Consider the following 24,276-nt stretch of genomic DNA (forward strand, 5'->3'; position numbering starts at 1 on the left):
TATTTACGATAACTGTATTATAATTACTGTAAAATTTCAATAGAACATAATAATTACGAAAGGTTTTCAATACCATTAAGTGTCTATCTCCAATACTTTTTTTTTTATTAACCTTTAAAATGTGGGTCACCTTGTACTTCATAGAATAAAGGAGATTCTTAACTGATTCACTGGATTACGCATACATAAAAAGTCTCACGCACGGGTCAAGCAGGGTTGTGAAAAACCTTTTTAAAAAAATGCCAGTGGGTTTTATTGGTTAAAACTGCGTTTTATTGAACAAAATGGGGTTTTATTAAATTTTGTACGTACATTTAAGGCTATACTCATATTATTTAATTAAGCATTTACGTTCTATTCTATACATGAAACCACAGAATTCTCTTGACCCACAAAGGAAATTCGTGAAGCCCATTCATGTTTCGTGAGGCACACTTTGCACCATTTATTGGCACTAGTTTATATTTCGATTTTTAGAAAGAAGGAAGTAGATAATTTTGTAGAGCAACAAAGAGATGGGTAATTCTACGCAAGTAACACTGCTACGTGAAGAGTATGTTTTGTATGGCGTGATATTTTTTCATTTAATATTGAAACCGGAAGCAGTAGTAATTTCTTCCACTTCCGGTATTAGTGGAGAGAGTAAATAAAGTGCAGATGGAGCATATTTTTGGGACCCAAAATCTTATCTTGTACCTCCAACTTCCATTCGTGTTTAAGTCACAATGTTTCAATCGTCTCTGGAATCACCTTCATTCTGAAACCTGTAAACAAAAAAATCGGCACCGAACTTTCTGTGGTACGCTTCTGTCAATTCTATTCACCATTTCTAAGGATTTGTGCAAACAAACCAATTGCCTTAACTTCTGTACCGTACCTATTTGTTGCGTCCACTGCCTTTAGTTGCTTAAACCTGTTCACAGGCTTTTAAAATTAGTGGAATAAGTATTACTTATCCTTTGTGCACTCAGGGAGTTAAATATGTCCACTGAGTCAATTTTATGTTTGAAACAGCCTTTGTGTAATAGTCATACTTGAGCACTTATTCTTTTATTATCCAGTATCCTTTCTTGATTTTAACATTGACATTATTGGTTTTTGTTTTAATTTTGTATTTTAATTTAATAGTCGCACCAATTGTAATTACTTTTAATTGTAGTTTCCTTAGCTTACCTCAAAACACGCCAAGTGTATATTGGAATATTACCTCAAGGTCAACAGTATCGATTTGTAATTAACTGACCCATGGAGAAAGATATTTTATTATTTGCTTGTCCTAATACGTGAGTAAAAACAAACTGAATGTAGTAGTATTGCTTTTTGTTTCAGATTACAGATCAACATCGTTACAGCGAATTTGATCGATTGCAAACAAAATTCGTTATTGTACGCATTTTTTCTAAATAGTATTCTGTTCTGGAGTCCTTGTCTTGATAAATACATATTTTTAAGGCAATTCTCAAACTATAGGGATGTACTGAGAAACATGGTTCAAGAAAGTAATTGTAATTACATTATCATTTCAATTCAACTTTTTAAGTCTATTTTTGGAGGTGGTGTTTGGGCTTTAATTATGTGATTTTTACTTTTTAAAAATATCCACTGGGTATTTTTGGGCTGGAGAAAATTTCAGCAACCCTGATCCCAAAACATATAAATGATGGGAAGGAACACACACATCAGACTGAAAGAAATTGATGAGTTGATTTTGAATTTAACGTCCCTTTCAGCAGCGAGGCTATATGAGACGGGACCTACTGATTAACGTGGAATCCGAACCACATACGCTCCCGCCAGACTGAAAGAAATATCTATGATTCTAAATACAACGAACCTCCGTCACGTTTTTCAAAACATCTTAAAGATACAAACCACGAAATTTTTAGAATGGAAGTCTCCACAAAATCTTCATAGTCTATAGAAAGATAGGCGTGCGAGATATTTTTCATTCTAATGAAGAACAACAGTTTATGTCCAATATGGCCTGTATGAACAAAAGTTGGAATACCTCATCCGTCGACATATACTACAAAACCAGCATAAAATTTGTGAAAAGCACGCACTGGACGTCGCAAGACGCTTGTTTTCATAAGTGATAATATGTTAGTGTATAGAATTGCTATCTGTATATTAATTCCCATTCAATTTGTCCCTCTAAACTGCATCTGCATTGTATCTCGACACTGTTGTCAGTACAAGTAGATAAAATTCGAATATTGATATTTCTTTAATAAAAACCGTAACACAACAGAGAAAACCAAGACGAATACCTTCTGAGTTTGTTTGTAAGAGCATTTCACGCGGTTTACATTGACAATCGCAAGCACGGAATTCACTTCCCGTGAAAGATACCTGATCACCTTAAGTATATTTTTTTTATATACCAATTGTTACACCAAACGAACATTCAACTACTCACCAATACGGAAATCAATGTACCCTTCCCCTCCCGACATCACCAACATGGAATATGGTTTCTTCATTCCTAACGAATCGCTGCATGTATTCTCTATAATTGGAAGTTCTGGTGTGGACGTGGCTGCTGACATCCCAGCTGCTCCTACAAAAATAATGAAAAATAATATCAATACTGAATTATTATTATTATTATTATATAAGCAGGGTGGTTCAACTTAAAACTGGAATTTCAGGAACACTTACTGAGAACTTGAACTAGTATTAGTTAAGATATCCTTGGTCCTTGAATGAAATAGGACAAGTCCAGACATTAGACGTCAAGCGAAACTCGCGACTAAAAATGTACGATACAGAATAAGTAAGTACTGTCTCCAGGGTTGTTTTTACGTATGGGTCAAGACGAGCCGTGGTCCAAAGCGGCAAATTCTCTCGCATAATTATTTTTTCATACTCCAATTCTAGGAAGAAGTAACACATATTGATCACAGTTTTACCTTTTTGCATAAGTAGTCTTAATACTAGTTGATGTGTATTTTACTTGAAGAGAACGGAAAGTTAAATTCACGAATACAAAAGAGACGTTAACTTGTTTAGTGCAAAGTTTCCAATTAGTTTAAAGTTTCAAGGTTGTTTCAAAATAAATGGTCCACCTTTCTTTTAAAAGCTTGTAAATATCGTGCTCTGAGATACAATTACAACAAACAAAACAAATATGAAACAACCAATAGAAAGAGCACACACCTGGCACAGCCACGAAGAATTTAACAGCATCCCGATGACCGTGGAAAGACAACTGAGCCTGGGCCATCGAACAATAAGGAACAAAGCTTCCTGGTGTTATCTTGTTTTTGTTGTCCGAATACACACGGACTACACCGCCTGGGACTCTTTGGTTCGAACTTGGAGTACTACCTCCACTCGGTCTGCTGCCCGCATCTGCACAATAACATACAATTTTAAATTTTTTTGGCTTTTACATGTTCGAAATATTTCAGGAATTTCATAATCAACAGAACAATAAAAAAATGCAGTTACGTCACTTTTTGCAATAACAAGAGGGAACAAAGTGTATAATTAAAATGAACAAGCGCAAACAGTATTAATTAACTGATCGAACTATGTATATAAGTTTCTGTTTAATACAAAGATCATTCATGTCTTTCAATACACCTGTATATTTTACAGTACAATAAAGTCAGCTTAACATTCAAAGAATAGCCTCCCCTATTGGACTGTCTGCGACCACTTTCCTGTTAATTCGTCGATTGTCCTTGGAGGTAAAGAAGTTAATAATTGCTGTTTCCATCTCCTGCTGGTTGTTGAAGCAGGAAGTGCGCTAATGACCGAAACAGGTAGTAATCAGACGGGGTTACGTCAGGACTACATATCGGGTGTGGCATTAGTTGAATGGCATAAATTTTCTGAATTTTTTATTGTTTCTCGAGTCGACGTGGTTTTGTTCTGTTGCAGCAGGGTGTGCTTTCGGTTCACCAATGCAGGATATTTTTAGCGTAGTGCAGTATACATCTGTATCAACTATTCGGAATGAAGATCGGCATTGATGATACGATCGTTAGGAACGTACTCGAAGTGAATTACCCCTTATAATTCCACCACACACAAAGACTTTACGCTCGAAATGATCCTGTTTGATGACCAGTTCTGGAGTTGACCCTTACTCAACCACTGTTTTTGCACATACGGATTTCAAAATTTAAAAAAAAAAAAAAAAATCCACTTCGTCGCATGTGACTACCCGTTTCAGAAAACCCACATCACGTGAATTTTGCAGCAGCTCTCGCCACTCACTCACTCTCCTTTGCGCCTGAGTTGAGATCAAATCCGCAGTTCCTGATGGTTTTCCCAGTTCGTGGTGCACTACAGTGAATTAGGACATGCCGAATTGGTTTCACAATCGCAGTCTGCTGGATTTTCCTCAATACAATGTCACATGAGCTCAGAACATGTTACCCTGGGGTCAGGGTTGGCTGGTTTAAACTAAGGTGGTTTAAACCAGCTGCTTTAAAAAAGGGAAAAAAATGGTTTAAATGAAAAATGTTCGTAAAGTGTAAGTGTTTGTAAAATCTTGATGAACACACATTTGTGGGTTATCACGTTTCACTCCCGTATATTATTCGTATTATATTCAGACTAAATTCCCTATTCATTACTCAAAAAGATTTTACTACAAAATCAACTTTTCTTTTATATATAAGTTTATCAATGTTTGTTTTGTGACTTTTTTTTATAGTTTATTATTATTGTTGTGTAATTCCAATCAAAGAAAAATTCTAAATATTGTTTCGTTTCAATAACGAGAGGCATTTAGTGTAATGAGAAGTATCTTTGGTATCTATCTATGTATAAATGAGTCTGAGCCAAAGTGGACTCAAATAATTCGTATCTTTATTCACTTTTCTTACTGATACGCAAATTAAGTCGTCGTATTTCTTTAACTTGGACTAATAAAAGTCGTTGTTAACTAACTTGGACTAAATTAGTTCTTCTGTACTCTGTAGTACTTTGAAATTGTCCATATGTAATTCTGTATAATGGTTTCACTTGTGCAACTGTTTATCATTTTGTTCTTCAGAAATGACTCTTCACAATTATATTAACAAGTGTGTAAAGATCAATATAACGTATTTTTATCAGGAGTCCTTCGTGAGTCGGCAGACGTATCGCATTTGTGGCCAATTAGTACTGGTTCCGAGTTCAAATGGAGGGCAATTTCTCTCGGATGTAAGTCGAGAAGCAGTTTGGATTCCGCTTTAAGCTTATGTGGTCCCTTCCAGCATAACCCAGTTGTTGCATAGTAACACCAAGGCGAAACTAACTTATTTCTGTCCATATATTATATGAATACATAGAGCAAATTATCTAAACCAAAAAAAAAAAAAAAAGGGGTTTAAACCCCCCCAAAAAAACTTTTTTTTTGTTTTTTCAATAAAAAACGTGTTTTTTACCAACCCTGCCTGGGGTGCCTGCCCGACTGACCTTTGTGTATGCATTTAGTCTGTTCAGGTAATCAGCGTTACTTTAGGAAAGACACTGAAATCTAGCAGAATGTAAATACATAAGCGTTTTTTTTTATTTATTCTCAGAGTATGTTACTCTAAAAAAATAAATTTTAAAAACATTGACTGATACACACTTTAAGTGTCAAAATTTAAAACGAGATTCCCCTCAACCAAAGAATTCTTGGGTGAAGGATACGGTATTTTACGGGTAACAAGGATATTTTGGGGGTCCATCAGAAAGATACCCCCAGGTGAAGATCACAATTTAAAGATAAAAATGAGAGTATAAAGAACATTACGGAACCTCCCAATAAAAAGGCACCATACATAAAGCTTACGTGGTTCTTCCAGCATTTCTTGCAGTATTTTATAGTGATCTGAATACCAACACTAGATTTCGAGCACCAAATATATACAGAAAAGTAATACGAGAATTTTGCACATACACACACATTGTTATTATGGGAGAATCGTGCAAAAGAATCAATTTCGGGCAAATTATACCTCATACAAATCTATTTCAATTAACTTACTTATGCATACATATTGGTGATCAAAACATAGAAAACAAGTTATCATCATACTACAGAAATAAAACTATCTGGCGCAATCAAATTTACAAATGGTCGCTGTGCAAGCAAGAGGGCATTTATCTACATGATGTTGCTATGATAATCATTGGCTGCACATTGATTTCTCAGTTTACACGCCAATCAGCTACCCTGAGTCTCGGATCCAGAACGTTTTTATTGAAATCTGTACTTTCCAATACCTCAAACATTACATTAAATGCTATACTTTTACCCCGCATAAAGTAACTTCAAAATAATCTCCTTTCCACAGAAAGCAATTCCGTAATCACTGAGTACTCTTAGCTTCTTTGTAGCTAAATAACTAGCGAACGAGCCTTTGGATCCCATGTTCAGTTGCAGGCCCACGTCTCATATAGCCTCGGTGTAAAAATGGACGCTAACCTCAATCCAACTAACGATGTTCTCTAATTATTATTTTCTTTCAATTCAATTGGAATGAAGTACTCTGACATTTCATTTTCAAAAAATGCATAACAATATACGTTGAAATACTTACGAAATTCTGGATTAAACAATTCGACATTTCCTTATGAGCAGCATGCGAATGAAAAAGTTAATCAATGGTAACAAAGTAAATGGCATTTATAAAAATGGCAAATGGCTGGGAAACATCCCGTATGAACAACTAATGCTAACTAACCCTATCACCATATTCTTTCTGTCTCTTTCCTCTGCCAGTGTTCGATGGCTACGGCTCCTCTAGCTTATTAAATCTCTTTTAATTTATTTTTTAAACTTTTCATATTTCGGTGGTTGAGGACCACACATCCAACACATCATTACTAATACAAAATCAAATTTAATCTTTAAGTTATACGTCCCATGATTATATCGGATAGGCTACAGGAGACGGTAATGATGAGAAATGAATGAAATGGTGGAATGAAGAAAGTGAGAGGAGACGGGAGAACCCCGAGAAAACCCATGCACACGGTGTTTGTCCACCACAAAGTTCACTTGGCGCGAGCTGGGATCGAACAAAGGACCCCATGCACCAGAGTGAACGCTATACCACTGAGCTACTGCGGTCCCACAATTACTAACATGTTACAATTTATTGGTTCTTACAATCATTATATATTTATTTACTTCCACTGTAATTTGATCTGCGTAGATAAATACATTAGACATTGCTGTTAATTTATCAATTCAATTATTATAACAATTATTAATTAGCGATTAACATAGTACATTACAAATACTATTGCATACAAGCATAAACTCAATAATATACATAGTTTTCTCCTCTTGCATTAACAATATTATATATTATCTTATATTTCTAATTATTCTAATTTTCCCTTAGTTTGCTTATTATTTACACTTAATGTCATATACGATGGGAATAGACAAATCATCTTAAATTCTTTATATTTACACTTTTCACAAAGTTCTGTACCTCGTAAATTTCCTTAATTCAAGTCACAATCTGAAATACATTTTTTATTCAGTATGATAAATGACAGCTTTACTTACTTTCCGACAAAGGAACGGATATAATGACTCCATTTCCCGTTCCTATCCATAAGCGACTAGATGAAATCAGAAGAGCTGTGATTCGAACAAAGGAAAAACCCAGACGTCCCGTTCCTACAACAAAAACATCAATCAGTTTAAGTAGTTGGCTGTAATTGACTGCTATGATACTGAAGTATTACAACAGCCAGAGGGAATTTTTTTGAAAATACCTCTACGAGATACACTTTCCATCATAGAGGAGCCAGCAAGAGAAGGGCTCTGACAGCTCAAACGACATTGCCACTACTCACGTGTTTCGGTGCATCTGTAATGGCAATTTAATTAATGATGTAAGACTGAGTGACTGTGGTTGGTAAAACTAGCACCAGAGTAGGGGCTGCAATTTCCCTCTGAATGTGTAAGAAACTTCCGAGTCCATCTCTTGTTGGCCCTACTATAGTACAACAGAAGAAAACTCTATTTGTTATCACGATCAGAAGCTGTACAAAGAATGTTTCGTGTAGAGTAGAAGTATGGAACGGAAGAAAGATGGTTCAATTAATATTTGCAAAAGTTTGGGGGGGGGGGCGGAGAGAGGAAAATACATAACTAAAACATACCCACAAAACAGTTTTAATGACATACGGTTTTACATATATTTATACTAACATTAAGAAAAAAGCTGCCCATTTCACAATTAAACAAATTATCTTCCACAAAGAAGAAGAGATGTATTAAAGAACATTTAAAATATATTATTTTCATTCTTGCTGCATCGCTAGAAAACATTTTAGATTTAGTTATGAATAATTATTCCCTATCTTTCTATCAACCATCTAATGTAATTAGGAAAATTGCTACCATCTTCCAATGAGGTAAGGATGATCAACAGGTGCATTTATTAGCACATAAAATATGATTACTTGTTCGCTCTTACATATTTTACATTCCAGGGGACATATTCAATGAATACTGATGTCAGTAGGCAATTCGGTTAGAGAGAGAAAAAACAGAAATAACATCTCGAAAATGCAATCTTTGAGTTTTACGTCCACGGTTATGCCGTGTAGGTTACAGGAGACGGTGATCATAAGAAATGAATGAAATGGTGGAATGGACAAAGTGGGGGAAATGGGAGAACCCCGAGAAAACCCACGTGCATGGTGTTTGTCCATAAAGTTCACTTGGCGCGAGCTCGGATCGAACCAAGGACCCTATACAAAAGAGCCGCTCTACCACTGAACCACTGCGGCTCCCAAATAACATTATTCGAAATAGAACAATGGGAGACTCGGAATCACTCCAGAGCAGTTATTTATGCCTCTGGAGTATGACAACATCGTTCAACTGTGCTGGGTAGCTTGTTGGGGTTTAGCGTCTCTTTCAGCATTGAAGCTGTACAGAGACGTAGACCTACTTTAAGCTCGAATTGAACGACCGTAATGGTTCAATTCACTTCCATCAGGAATTGAACCTGAGCCACCGTGCGCTAATCACTAGACCAGCGAGAATGGTTATGCATGATAGGAACTGACAAGCTGAATTATTAGAAGTACATGTATAAGGTAAAATCAACTGAAGAATATAATACAAGCTTGTAAGTTTTTGAAAATGAGACTTCGAATGCACCATAGGAAATGACCGACAGCTACAGAAAGTTAGACTACATACATGAAATGATTCTCGAAATATAAAGGAATACACACATATACAAGATGCTTCGAAACAACACCGACAACGTTTGGGAGGTAATTCCTGACACCACGATAAGACAAAAAGTATAGACCAACCTGAGTGCACAAATGCTTCTTTCGGAGTTATACGCTGCCGAAAACATAGGTCCATAGTTCCAAAACTATGGGACTTACCGTAGTCGGGTCAAGACTTCACTTAGGAACTAGTATGTGCCCTATCCAAATATCCATGTTTCAGAATCCTGCGGTACTCAAGCAACAATTTTTATAGAGGGAGTTTGGCTACGGGCATATAATTTGAAGTACTCACAAACTACCTCTACAAAAATTGTTGCAGAAATACTGCACGATTCTGAAACTTGGATATTTGGATAGAGCACATACTAGTTCCTAAATGAAGTCTTGACCCGACTATGGTAGGTCCCATAGTATTGGAGCTACGGACTTTTAAAGATTATTTTTTCATGTTTTCGGCAGCCGAAGCATTTGTGCACCCAGGTTGGTCTATACTTTTTGTTTTATCTTGGTGTGAGGAATCTCCTCCCGAACGCTGTCGGTGTTGTTTTGAAATACCCAGTATAAGGTTAGAAGAAACATGTGTATATAATTCGCCAAGTGCAAATACGGTTATACGGTTATCAGTAGAATGAGGTTCGTATGGGCAAACTCTTATTCTAAGTATAATTAAAAGTTTGTTTCACTTACGAATTTGTAAGAGACATTATTGGGTAAACGAAGATTTACTTAATGTAAAGCCATTAAACGACAAAAATATCACATTCAAAAATGAGATATAGATACTATAAATACTACCATAATTTCCTTTACAAATACATACATTTAATTACAAAGACTACACTAAAATATTTTCACTTTCATCTTCTGGCAAACATTATATCGCAATGATCTCTCAGCTACAGAAACACCAAGTCCAAAGCATCAATAGAAATAATGAAAATTGTTACGTGGATCCAATTCTCCATAATTTCAGAAGTACTAAACCTTCTGAAACTAAGAGGAATATTTCTTTTCTATTTACGATCCTAATAAACAATATTTTTATTAATATTTTAATATTTATTTATTTATAAATAAAATATAAATTTTGCACTGTCGCTGCAACCGGATTGGTCGACGTGAGTAGCGCTGAAGATCATACGTCAGTTCGCGTGATGTGTACTATGTATCAGAAAATTTGAGCCCTCCCGCTGGTCTAGTGGTCAGCAGGTGCGCATTTCGTGCATGTGGTCCCGGTTTCGATCCCGGATGAAGCAGCACCACAAAGAATTAATTTCACAATCATTTCACTAATCATGTGTCTCCTTTGGCCTACAGGCCTTAACTGTGGAACGTGAAACTAATAAATATATATATTCAAGAAATTTGATTATGGTAATATCATGGGTAAACGTACTGAGGTGTAGAACTAAGTTGTACTGTAAAATTCTAGGCAATGAAATGTTTCTACTATTGTGGTGTTTCTACGAAACTGATCTCAATTACTTATAGGATGACAATTCTAGATTACATGTTGTTGCTGCTACTGAGAGTTAGTATAAAGAGAACGCTCTAACCTCAATCTCATTAAATACCGCTTTCATTGAACCGGCTTCGGAACATTTATCCAACTTCCACTGCACAATTGAATCAAATTTTGAAAAGAGAATGGTGGACTACTGAAAAGGATACACACAATCTAATCGAGATATACCACACCGAGTTACAGCTTTTATTCCAGCATGAGATTCTCACAGGGCGAACATTTCAGGAGTGTCCAATTACTTTCTACTAGATATTACATTACCAGGCTGTCCCAAAAGTTCTGAACCATACAATACGGAAAATGAAACAAACTAATCTTTATTCAGCAAAGTACAGGCCATTATGTCCGATAACCTTCACCCATCTTTGGGACAACAGTTCAATCTGAAGGCGATACCAGGTGACAGGCTTAGAATTGAAAACATCGCGATTGGCATGCACCTCATCATATGAATTGAATTGCCGACCACACACGAAATGTCAGAGAGCGCGAAACAAATTATAATCTGAAGGTGGAACATCTGGACTATAGGCAGGATGACTTGATGACTTGACTTGATTTTGAGTTTAACGTCCCGTTCAGCAGCGAGGCTATATGAGACGTGGACCTACTGATTAACGTGGGATCCGAACCACATGAGCTCCCACCGGGAATCGAACCCGGGCCTCCCTATAGGCAGGACGAGATAACTCAAACCCGTCAAGTTCAGCCAGGTGTTGGTCACACTTCGAGACCGATGACTCGGAGTATTGTCAATTTGCAGCAATAACCTCTTCCTCCTCGTTAATGCCTGATATTTCTCGTTCAGAATGGCATAGACTTTTCGTAGTTACCAGAATACAGCACGACCCTCTAGAACAAACTCAAAATGAATTATCCCGTCAATATTCCACCAAACACACAGTAAGAACTTTCTTCCAAATCTGTTCTGTTTCACATTGGCTAGAGTTTCCTGTCCTTTTCTCGCCCACTGGTTACGTGTGTCAGAGTTTTTCAAAAACGCCCGCTTCTCATATGTCACAATTCTCCTCCAGAAACGAAGATTACGTTGTTTTTTTCTTTTTTTTAACAAAAAGTCTGGCAAATTGCCACTCTGCACTGGGCCTCCTCCTCTGTCAGCTCATACGGACTTTGTCGGGGCTGTTTATGACGTAATCCATGGCATGCAATCGACGGTTTACTGTCGATTTGGATGTTCCACTCTTGCTAACACACATGTACTCGATTGTGGTTCAGCACTCACAGCGTCTTGCAGAGAGCTATCGCTGTCCGTCGGAGGTCTACCCTTACAGGGTTTGTCCGCGAGGCATAAATCATCCTAAGTAAGTTTTGTAAATCAACGGGAAGCTGTCGATCGATCCAGTACTGCTTTGATCTCTACACAACAAATTTCCCCCGCTGCAGCTTTTTGCAGTTAATCTATAAAAATCGTAGCACAGCTCGAATTGCAATTTGATCCTCACTCATGTTGCCCTTTTTGAATTTACGAGAACTCTCGCTACACACGCAGTACTTGCTTCCACTTGATCCCACGAACTTGTCCTCTACGTCTGCCAACAGTTTTCACTGGTGGCGCCACCTACACTCCCAAAGTTTTACCTCATGCAGGTCAATGTGCTGATGGTGCAGGACTTCTGGGATAGTTTGGTATTTTATATCTCTATTTACAATTTTTTTAAAAATAAAAAAAATACGCAGCTATGCAACTATAAAATCTCCGTTAAGTCACTTCTGCCTCTATTGATGCTTTGGATGGTTCAGTCTCCTTAATAAAACACTATCACCATTACCAATCAGATGAAATCTCACCACAGGTGTCTGCCATTTCAGAAACATAGAAAAGTTATTACATTAAAATTAACATGACACCAATGCTTCTGCAGTTACTTAATACCAAAGCAAGACAATATCCACAGAAATCCAGACAAAGCCAATCATGCAAGAGACGAGACAGCCACTTACAATACTAGAAAAACCCTAACGTTTACTATTCTTTGTTAACAAGAGAAAGCGAATAGTAAATAAAGAGAAATAGAAAGAGACTAATAAGCAAAGCAAAAGTAAAAGTAAAAGCGAAATAATGAAAAACAATAAATATAAATGTGATTACTACCTCCTGGGAACACAGCTAAGTGCAGAGAGCAATGTTGCAACATCCAAAGGAAGCATAGAATAAGACAATAAATAACCAAGATTAGCACAGTACGAAGCATTTGGATCACTGCAAAACTTGAAAGTAAATCTAGCGTTGGTGTACGGAATCACACCTCAGCCTTATACAACAACGACGGTTCACTTACTTGTTAAAGGATATCAATCCTAAGAGAACAGGGCTGAAACTGTATTGAAAGTGTATTTCCACTACTTTAGCTAAATCAAAAAAGATATTCGAGTAGAAGGTACTCGTATATTTTCAATTGTTGTTTATTTGATAGTACATCGAATATATCGAACTTCGTATTTAACAAATGTAATAATGCTTTTATATTACTCCATTTTTAGTCGAACAGAAGGAGACTTTACTGAACAATCTGATAAATATTAAACTTGTCTATTTAATCCGATACATTTAAGTTATAAATTAGCATCGATTATGTTACTTTGCTCATTTCCTATTTTGTTTGAAATGTTTTTTTTGTCTTTAATTCATCTCACATAATTATCGTATGCATTTATACTCAGATATCTTTGTTATCGCTCGAAGATATTATTAACAAAGAAAAGTCACGGCTATACATATAACATAATTCAAAAAAAGATCGATCACAAATATATTTCATCTTATTTAAATTAAAGAATGCTCATTAATTTTACATACTCGCATATTATATGGGTGCGCGTAACTAAAATTATCGAACTTTCAACTATACAACGTATCCATTGACTTCTTCCATTAACCATAATGAAGCACAAAAACATCATCATCAAAAAATGTTTGACGGGACGGGACAAATCATTGCGATGCAATTTTTAATAGTGTAATTCTTGAAGGAAAACAGAATTTGTTTTGGATTGATTTGAGAAATTTTGTCGACTACTGCAAACATTCATATTCGTACAATATATATAACGAACGCGATAAAATACTATGGCCGAAGTTAACTACGAGTAAAATTTAAAGCGTTTGACAAGAAGAAGTAAATATATATGCATATTCCAGAAATTGAATCAAAGCACATTGAAAAGCTATGAAACAGACTGAACAGCCCAGATAAATAGACAGAACATAGGTAACATGCAAAGAAAATAAAATTATAATAAAACAAACACCACTCCTAAGTTATGAAATTGAACAATCTGTAACTTTTTTCTTTCTTTAATGATGCAGTACGGTATACGAGTTCAACAGCTATGAAAAAACATATGGTGCACAGTTATATATACTGAGATATCCGATCTTAGCTATGCTAATATCATTAGACAAGCAAATGACACTACGTGGTAGCTTTAACAATTACTTTCTGCACAATGTTCGTGTAATTCGACTTTAAACTTCTGTTACTACATTTGGAAGGCCTTTAGAATGCAGATAATAGGACTGCAACTTACATTATTTTTAAAAAGGTGCATTTATTTATTTACAACGGAGTCAACACAATTTTAATTATGTAGTTAAAAGTTTTCAGAGAAATGTTTCCTTAAACTAGAATTTTTAAATCAATATATCTACCCTTAATTCTTGCTCTAAAAAACTCCCGCGGTTCTCTCTCTACAGACAATTATTAAATCCGATCAAATTCCTGGAATTTAGTGACAATCCGATTATCAGCTTCTGCACAACATATAACCTTAAATTTAGAAGCTGATATTTTGAAAGACAGAGAATCACACGCAAGTTTCAACGTGAAGTAAGCATAAGCATTAGTGAATGAAAGCGATGTTTCCATGCAACGAATTATAAAGCATACAATATACGACATCGTACACACAGCGTAACTTACTTGTACACACTTTCTTATGCAGTTTCAGTCCTGTACTATACCATCAATAAAATCAAAAGCTTAAATAAAAAAGTCATCTACCATAAAAGATAGAACTAGATCTCTTTAATCTAAAATTAAAAATATTTCTTGTTAGGTGCTACTTTCACCAAAACTTACATCTACATATGTGACTCATCAACCATGCACTCTTTTTTATACACACATTTATATTGTCAATATAGTGGAGAAAGTTGTAAATGTATTTCACATAGTATATGTGAATGTAAATGGTAATCTTTATATAGGTATATGTTTCTAAGATAAATCAAGTATGAATCAACACCTACTTAATATGAATGAATATAACAGAAATAAGGAAGGTTTACATTCAATTAATACAATACTTTAAAAAAGTTCAGTATTCAAAGATGTTTCTTCACTCAACAAATGCCATCACCCATGTATGCCATAACTCAACAAGCTCATGTACACTCATGTCCAAAATTATTGTCGCATATCTATAACTGTCTTCTTGTAAGAATATAATTTGATAATGATTTTGCAGGGTACTTTTAATACTATGTGTATAATCGGGAAATGTATATTTGTGGTAAATTTCATAGGAAAAGAATTATAAATACGAAAATTTGAATGAGTAAAATAAAATGTTGCTAAATGGACAAGAAAGTTTTATTTTCGTTTTGCTGTTCTTATTTACTGCTCTTTTGACGTGAAATTTTCCACATACATGTCTTTGCCGATTATACACGTACTAACATTATAAGAAATACCGGGCGAATTTGTTATCAAATTTTATTTCTACAACAACATATTTATATACATGCGACAATAATTTTGGACATGAGTGTACCTATCCACTGAATGTCAGAAATATTGAACATCTGATAGTTGTAGAACTTACGACTATCTGGGTTCTACAGTATGTCCTTAATAGCTATACAACGTGATTACATGTCGGAAGCAGCTCACAATGTTAATCTCTTTCATTAAATTTTTATCTATTTATTACGTCAAATGTGAACGTTTAAATTAAGGATTTCATTTCTAGCTTTACCCAGCTCATCCACATATTTCTATGAGACAAAAACTAAACTAAAGTAGTTAAGCACAAAACTGGTCACTGAAAGAAAAACTCTGAAAATTATTAAATCACTTGGCAGGAAAATACAGAAAAGACGCAACAGCAAGTCTTTGTTCAAAAATTATCCGTTCAGATTGTTTTGTAAATTGAATAGCCATGTAAGAGTCTTCTTAAAAGTAAACCATTCTCCTTCACACTGAAAGCCGAGTGAAGAGAACATTAGTGAATGTTGAAGCATTTCTAACTAACTAACTCTGTGGCCTATGGAACCTGGAGATTCAATGCCGCGTTCACAAAAGCTCTCTACTGACTTCTATCCTTAGCCAATTGGATCCAGTTTCTACTTGGTATTCCTACCCCTGCGAGATCCATCTTAATATTGTCCTCCCATCTGCGCCTTGGTCTTCCTAATGGTCGTTTTCCGATTGGTCTTCCAGTCAAGACTTTGAAAGCGTTTCTACTTTCTTCCATTCTAGCTACATGATCTGCCCACCTAAGCCTCCTAGACTTCATGACCCTAACAATGTTGGGTAAACCGTATAAATTATGTAGTTCCTCGTTATGAAGTTTCCGCCATTCCCCATTCTCGTTTCTCTTGGGTCCGAATATTCGTCTCAGGATCTTCTCAAATACTTTCAGTCTATGCTGAGAGTAAGCGATCATGTTTCGCAACCATACAGAACAACAGGCATAATTATCGTTTTGTATATTTTAAGCTTCAAATTCCTCGATAGAATTCGCGATGACAAGAGATTTTGAACCGAATAGTAATACGAATTCCCTGCTTTTAGTCGACATTTGTGAATATGATTTTCGTCTGTTAATACTGATCCTAGATATTTAAAAGTATCCACTTTATCAAAAGTATTATTTAATATTTTAACGTATCCATAATTTGCTGTATTACGGTCCCGACGCACTTCCATGTATTTAGTTTTATCTGCATTCGCTTCTAAACCCATGTCCCTGCAAGCATTTCACTGAAATAAAACAGCAGAAAGGATGGTAAAATCTTCTACAAAATACTAGTGTTCTCTGTGCGTCATTATATTACATAAACTTTTTTAACTTTGCTACAATGCTTGTACATAGGAAGCATGTAATAACTATCTATATACATATTATATGATAAATGAAGGGAATATTCGATTTTTCTCATATTATATCTCCTAGAAGTGAGAAATCAAATAAATTCAAAATGTCAACGAGATCGAAAACCGGGTTAGCTGCTCATGATGCCTGAGCGCTAACCACTATCTTCCCAAGACACATTTGGTCTAAATAGTTCAGTATCAGCCTTAAGAGTGAAGATAAGTGGCCGATCGGAGGGCGGAACAGTTAGACCACTGATACGGTAAGGTGGCGACCCAAATTCATTCGCGCATTTTTCGTTGTTTGACATTTCAACTTTTGACGTAATTAAGAGGCAGAGAAAACATTAATTGAAGAGCGTTCGACTGTTCATCCGCCCGCCATAACTTGAGTCAAATTAATCACATTTTAACGGAAATTTTGCAGGTGATATTTCCCAGACTTAGTTGATAGAGACTGAAATCCGCACAGAATACGGGACTAAAATCACTTCCGTATAAAATATGAAACTAAAATCACAATGGTAATTTTATAGATTTTTTAATTTTATTTTGATGCGGGTAGCATCGCATACAAATTTATTTTCCTTGAGACACCCCCAATCATACACATTACTTTAGATTTAAGCCAGTCAAGAATAAGGGGATGCTCATTTTAATAAATGTTCCCCCATATATTTCGTAACAATTGTTCAATTTCCATAAAACATAACGCGTGTTTCCTTTCAGAATTAACGATTACCTCTATTGCTTGGGCTTGAAAATAGTAAGAGAATATGGAAATTCTTTGAAGCTTTCGCATGAAGCCCACTACTTATGATTGTAATCCTCGTTCCAACTTTACAAATAATAATAATAATATTGCTTTTACCGTTAACTGAACCACTAGTTATATTCATGTCTGTTTTTAAAGCCAAACTGCTGTTAATGCTTAACTGAATCGTTTTATTGCTAACAACGCCTTACAGTAAAGATTTTCCCAATCTATATTATCCGAAAACTAAAAGTTTGTTGGAAGCGATTCCCTATCGCAACGATCTGTGACAGTGTAATGGGATGTGGAATTGTTTTTGGAGTGAATGGAATTATGTATTGTTCGTAGCATGCAGTTAAGGTACTCAAATACAATTAAAAACAAATATAGTATTATGAACAAGGGCAATACGACATCCAGAAAAATAAAATTTAAAAGAAAGAAAAAAAACTACAAGTGTACAGCACAGCACCTTTTACCTGGTACTGTTGTTACAACAGAATAAGACTACGAAGGCTGCTGGAAAAGTTTCTAAAAACTACTACTAACAGTGATACTAGTGTTAAGCTATTACAAAATTTGGAAGAACGGATCTCTCTATGTTTAAATTAACTTTGTTTGTTGGAACCTGTTCGATTATTTTTCACAGCAGTTTGAAGAAATTGTTCTGTGTGAGAAATGGAAATTTCTCGTAAACAGTGTCAGGTAATTCCAAATGTAGTTTATTACCAAAGCAATGCATCCGAGCAATTTCATTTGGCTTTTGGGGATGAAACATCACCTAATAGGACCATATACAATTGGTTTCTCGAATTCCACCGTGATCGCACATTGCTCAGTGATGAATTTCGTGACGGTCGTCCATCTAGTCTGTTGTTGCCAATAATGTTGATGCTGTTCGTGAAATAATTCAGAGAAATATGCATGTGGCATACCATGAGATTCAAATATCGTTGAACACAAACATGAAGACAATACGTGATTTTGAATGTAACCTTTCAAGCCTTTGGATCCCACACACCTTGATCGAAGCTCGAAGTGTCAATTGATATAATGAAATGCTTAAAAAGTTCAACCGAGGTACGTAATATTTGATGTACTACATAATTACAGGGGACGAAACTTGGATCTGTTTATACGAACCCGAAACTAAACAGCTGAAACCAATTCGTTTGAGAAGTACTACCACGAAAATGATAGCTTGTTTCTTCGGTAATACAGGACATGTAGCAACCATAGCTTCAGAAGATCGAAAGACTATAAATGCTGAGAAGTAGAAAATAACTTGTTTAGCAGAGGTCATCAGTGAATTGCGTAAAACCAACTCAAAACGGCGAATCATTCTTTACCACCACACCGCCAATTCCAATTCAGCACATCAAATTGTTGATTTTTTGTCCAGTAAAATGTTTAATTAATGACTCATTATTCGTATTCGCATGATTTATTATCTACTAACTTCTTCGTGTTCCCACTCATAAAAAAATAAGGTATGTGATTAGCAATTAGTGTCGCCTAAAGTAGATGCTGATGCACTCCAATTAGCGATTTGTAAGATAGCAGTATATTAAAAAAAAAAAATCAAAATTGGTTTGAGCGTATGCAAAATATTAGTTACATAAACTTTTCCAGCAGTCGACGTATACATGCTACTCAATATTGCTTTTAAAGATTAATTAGGCAATAGTGTTGGTGTTTCGGAGTATACTTCGTAGAAAAACAAACAGAAAAATATTAACATTTTAATGTAATACAATACGGGGAAAAATGAACTGGCCAAGTTACCGAACCTGGGTCTCAAACTTCTGTGCCAATGTCCTAACACTATGCTAACCATCCGTCTTCAGACCAGCCATACATCTTCAAGTTTGGTAAAGACGGTTCATAACCGAACCACTATCTGCTTTTTCCTTGTCTTCAAATTTCTGACAAAATCTTGCTCTAATAACTGAACTTGATTATGTGACGTACGATGTGACATTATCTTATTTATTTAACATTTTCAACATATTATTTTGTGTAAAAAGAAAATTCACAATGCTCTCTTACCATCAATAGTTTACCCATTTAGATTAGTTTTCTTGTCTCCTAGAATATTTAATTTATTTCGCGCAAAAATGTATATATCTTTCAATAAATACTGTAAACTGCTTCCCACTCATTTGACTTTGCAATGAAGTAACACATTGCAACAGATAATACACACAGTATTATTTATATATTAATAAAACGAAACCATGGTTCAACATATATCGAAGTGCAAGATATCTTAGCATAAGCAGAAGTGTCGGATAAAAGTAACTTACCCAACATTTTGCTAACGTAAGGTTCTATATCTACGTCTTGTAGATGTTGGTAGGTATGAGCGTGGTAAAGGCGTAACGTAGAATCCAAACGTATTGAAACCCAGACTCCATCTCCCAGCCACGCCATCTGCCTCACTTGACTCTCTCGACGTGGATGAGCATCAAAAGATTTCTGAAAAAAAAAAAAAATAATAAATAAAAAACCTTAATATAAAAAGAAGATAATGGGTTCACATTTGCTTCACGAACAAAAGAATTTGCTGAAAAATTTTAAATAATGAAAATATAACATTTGAGATAAAACAGAAGCAATCGCATAAAAGAAACGTAACTATATATTTTAATGCAAAATACTTGGATATTCCATAAAGATATATAAATAAAAAAAACGTGACTTAAAGTTCAGAAGTCTACCTTTGTATTAAACAGAATATAAGAAAATCTGAAGAACGGTAACAGAGAAATGGAAAGAAAGAAATATCCGTACACAGATACTCATAAATTTAATGGAAACACCTCAAGTTGGAAATACGTCAGATGTCTGGGTTGGCAACGCTCAAGCGCGATTGCAGCGCCAGGCTGTTAGTGGTGAGGTATTAAACTTCGTCCTCCAGGCCGTCCTTTGTGTGCAGTGGACTGACCAGACGATGATACTGTAAAATGGACGATCTCTCTCATTTTCAAAGAAGGCAAGTAGTTGCGCTACGTTGTCTAGTGCGAGCGTGACGAAAGTAGGAAGTGTATTGAGTGCGTTGCGAGGAACAGCGTCTAAAGGTGATAAAAGCCTACAAAGCTCACGGCAAAACAACATCGATGAAGAGGAACAGTGATCGGAAGAAAACTCTCCGTAATAGGTCATAATGAGAACTAAAGTCACTTAGAATTGTATGACTGCGGTGCGAGTAACGGAAGAGCTCAAGTATCACTTCGCGCAACTTATGTTGACAATCACAGTTCAGCAGCGAGTTACATGACGCGTAGGATCGAGTTATACAGGCGAAACCTCTAAGAGACCATAACGCTTTAGCACAACGACAATGGTGCCGTGATCATGTAACATGGAGCGCTGACGACTAAAAACGAGTGATATGGTCAGATGAGTCATCATTCAGCTTATTTCAAACCACGGCCCACAGAGAGATCGAATCCTTATTTAGAGCAATCAAACTGAAAAACAAAGGAAGCAGGTATCATACAAGTAACAAGAACCAAAGAATTCGATCTTGAAAAAGATTAAAGCTGCCCGTCACTAATTATTTTAGATCTATATTGTAATAATCTATTTGTAAGTAACTTACATATAGTTACCAAAAATAATGGAAAACATGTAATTGCTTAATACAATGTAAAACCACCGTTAGCCGGCACAACGGATCGTAGAATGGAGGCAACTGAAATCATGAATAGAGTACCATTCCTCATGTACTGTAGTATTCAGTTCAGTCAGTGAGGATATCTGCTCCTTCGTCTGAGCACAGGTATTCATTAATATTTACGTCTGATGGGAGCTGTTGTTCATAAAACCAGGCTACAACAGACACAGCAATGTGAACTGTCATATCGGAAACATCTGGACCATGAGATGCTTGTAATCACCCAAAATGTTCACATAGTCCCTACGATCCACAGCACCCAGGGCCATCGCGATGTTTTACGGTAAGGAGAACCACCACCTTAGATATATTTGCGCCAGCTAAAGGTGCACCGATAATTTGGCCTCTCTGAAAGGTCTCTCATTTTGCAACCCCACCGTCTGAGCACTTTAACACACGCCTCCGTTCTATGTCGCCTGACCTACTATAAGCGATCAGCTGCACATGCATCTGAAGTGTTGTTACCTCAAACATCTTACGTGTTGCAAACTGCAGTTTTATTATTATTTTGATAACAATCTGTATGTGTATCACAATAATAAAAGCTTATTAACAACCTGACATAGAAATCATTCGTTTACTTACTTCTACAGCCATAGTACGTGGATCTACAACATGAATTTTATTCCTATAACCACACCATACATGTCCATGTACAGCAGCCATGCATCGTATCGAATGATGAGGTTTGCCGAGGTCCAATAAGTGATAGTTACTAAGATCCCACTGACCGTCGCTTCCTCTGCGGAATATTGCTACTGTTCCATCTGCTAATGCCGCTAGAACTCGTCCATGGACATGACTGCAACAACAATTTAAAGCTTTAGTTTCCGTAATGATCAATAAAACAGGAAACAATACATATACTGGTCAAGGCCTATTTAACGTACTTTAACAAAAAGAAATAAGTAATGAGGAATCAATTTCATTGGTAAAACAATGGGGGAAAAATATTTAAGAATATTAAACACCTCGTATATGAACTATTTAAAAGAACAACCAACTATTATTTTAAAATGAAACACAGCATTAAGGTAAAAGTTTGTATGCATATACGCATATTATATACACATATGTGATAAGACAATATTAAACAAAATGATTTTTCACAATGTTGATAGGAAATTACTCCGATTTTGATACGGCATAGTGAATCTTTTCTCTCAAGTTTCCCAGTCATCCATACTTGGTATTGAGGTCAGTCAAGAATAAGGAACTAAATTTATTCTTTTTTTTTTTTTTTAATTACTAAATTCATCCTTTTTTTAAAGAATTTTCGATGCCCCTAAGCTTTTCACGGAACTCATCCTGTGCTTTGGAAACTACTGTTCGGTTGGTTGGTTGAATAGTTACTAATGCTTGCCATAAGATACATTACACTGTTGAACAATGCAATTTTTTATAAAAGCGAAAGCATCCTTTTTTAGATTTTAGGTTGCTGAACACGAAAATCACAATAAAAACTGTCATTTTAATTTTTAAATCTGTAATTTTTAATAATAGACTTGTAGATTATTTTTTTCCTAGTGGAGTGTGTAAGGATTCCCACCTTTCTGTGCAAGCACATGTTATCCGTATAAAAGTGCTATTGTTTACACACATCAGTACAGCAGACGATATCCATAAAGTAGCCAGGAAGACACGAAGCCAGCACCACGGGACCCGAGGAGAAACGAGCCACCCAGAAATCACCTATAAAAATGAACCCGAAGAGGAAAGAAGTATCAATTGATCACTGATCGCTTAACCTACACCTGCTCCTAAGGTCGCCCTGGACGAAGGAGAACTACCTTGCCTAAATCCCTAAAGGCTGCCATGAGCTAAGGAGGTTACAAAAGTACCGTGTCCGGAAGTCGCTACAGACGCCCTGGGAGGCTGCTATGAGCTAAAGGGTTCCCGTACAGAACATTTTCCTTCCTTCACCTTGCTTGTTATAAGGAAGATTCTGATATATTCTCTTTGTAGATACAAAGAATGTTTTTGTAATATTTTATAACATAAATTACGTGAAGGGCTAAATCTCGTACTGTTATTGTCTCCACCTAATAGATATTACTATAGGATGTCCACATAGTACGAACAATACTGGAACGAACTTACCCTATTTATACGCGTCATTCACCGCACGAGAAAGTGTTTCTAGAGACGTTAACCTACAGTTGAAAATGGAATCCTCACAGAGGGTGTAGAAATATATAATGAAGGGATGACAACCTTAACAGGAATGACAATCTGAGATGCAGGGTGGTTAGCTGAAGTTTACCATACTCTTACAGCACCAAGGCGATATAAGACGTGCACCTACAGTTGAAAATGGAATCCGAACCACTGTGATGCGTTCAAATTTCAGGGTTCTACCACCGGGAACCGAACCCGAAACCCTTCCACCAAAAGCGCATGTACTAGTAATTACATCAACGACGGAAAGCTACTGTTGAGATTAAAATCAGTCAAACGCACGAACATGAATTCATCTCAAACACATCAAGGATTTGAGAATAACTTTGGTTTAAAAAATATATTTAAAATAAGGAATATGCCATGCGTTTCCACTGGAACTTATGAACTATTTCTACAAGTTGCAACTAATAAGGTGAATAAAATACTAACTTCCAAAAAGAAGAAAAAGGATTTTTAAAAAAGAAAAATCGCTCGCTAGTACTGTACACTACTTATTTCCATTTTAAGGGTGTATACTTTTGACCAAAATTGTCGTTAATAATTACGTTTATTACCAAGAAAGTACATTTTCCTCACTACTACATTGTCCGAAAAATTAGAAGTTTGCTGTGTGTCCTCAGAATAACAACCTGCCGTTCGAACACTGTGGCGAAAGAGAATACTCATTACGCAGCAAAACAAAAACAAAAAAAGTAATATTTTGTACAGAATATGGTTTTATCTTTTATTTCATTTTGATGTCGAATTCAAATGGCTTAACGAATTTATGAACTTTAAATCTTAAGCTCCGAAACAGATTCATACGTTTATATAAACAAAT

The 24,276-nt window shown here is 35.8% G+C and overlaps 1 protein-coding gene across 2 annotated transcripts in view; it reads right to left on the bottom strand.

The window, feature by feature from the left end:
• LOC145662229 (C-Jun-amino-terminal kinase-interacting protein 4-like) overlaps positions 1 to 24,276 on the bottom strand; it is a 79,345-nt gene that overhangs the window by 20,888 nt on the left and 34,181 nt on the right. Inside the window, exons 7-12 of one of the 2 annotated variants that reach the window (XM_081727573.1) lie at positions 21,861 to 22,077; positions 19,903 to 20,074; positions 7,508 to 7,621; positions 6,528 to 6,557; positions 3,160 to 3,354; positions 2,420 to 2,560 (exon numbers count right to left, since the gene is read on the bottom strand). In XM_081727573.1, the coding sequence (XP_081583699.1) occupies positions 2,420 to 2,560; positions 3,160 to 3,354; positions 6,528 to 6,557; positions 7,508 to 7,621; positions 19,903 to 20,074; positions 21,861 to 22,077 (869 nt within the window). The remainder of the gene's footprint in view (positions 1 to 2,419; positions 2,561 to 3,159; positions 3,355 to 6,527; positions 6,558 to 7,507; positions 7,622 to 19,902; positions 20,075 to 21,860; positions 22,078 to 24,276) is intronic. The other variant, XM_081727574.1, reaches the window with a different exon arrangement.

Source organism: Thermobia domestica, chromosome 10 (assembly GCF_964235325.1).
Source record: "Thermobia domestica chromosome 10, izTheDome1.hap1.1, whole genome shotgun sequence".
In the NCBI taxonomy this organism is placed as follows: domain Eukaryota; kingdom Metazoa; phylum Arthropoda; class Insecta; order Zygentoma; family Lepismatidae; genus Thermobia; species Thermobia domestica.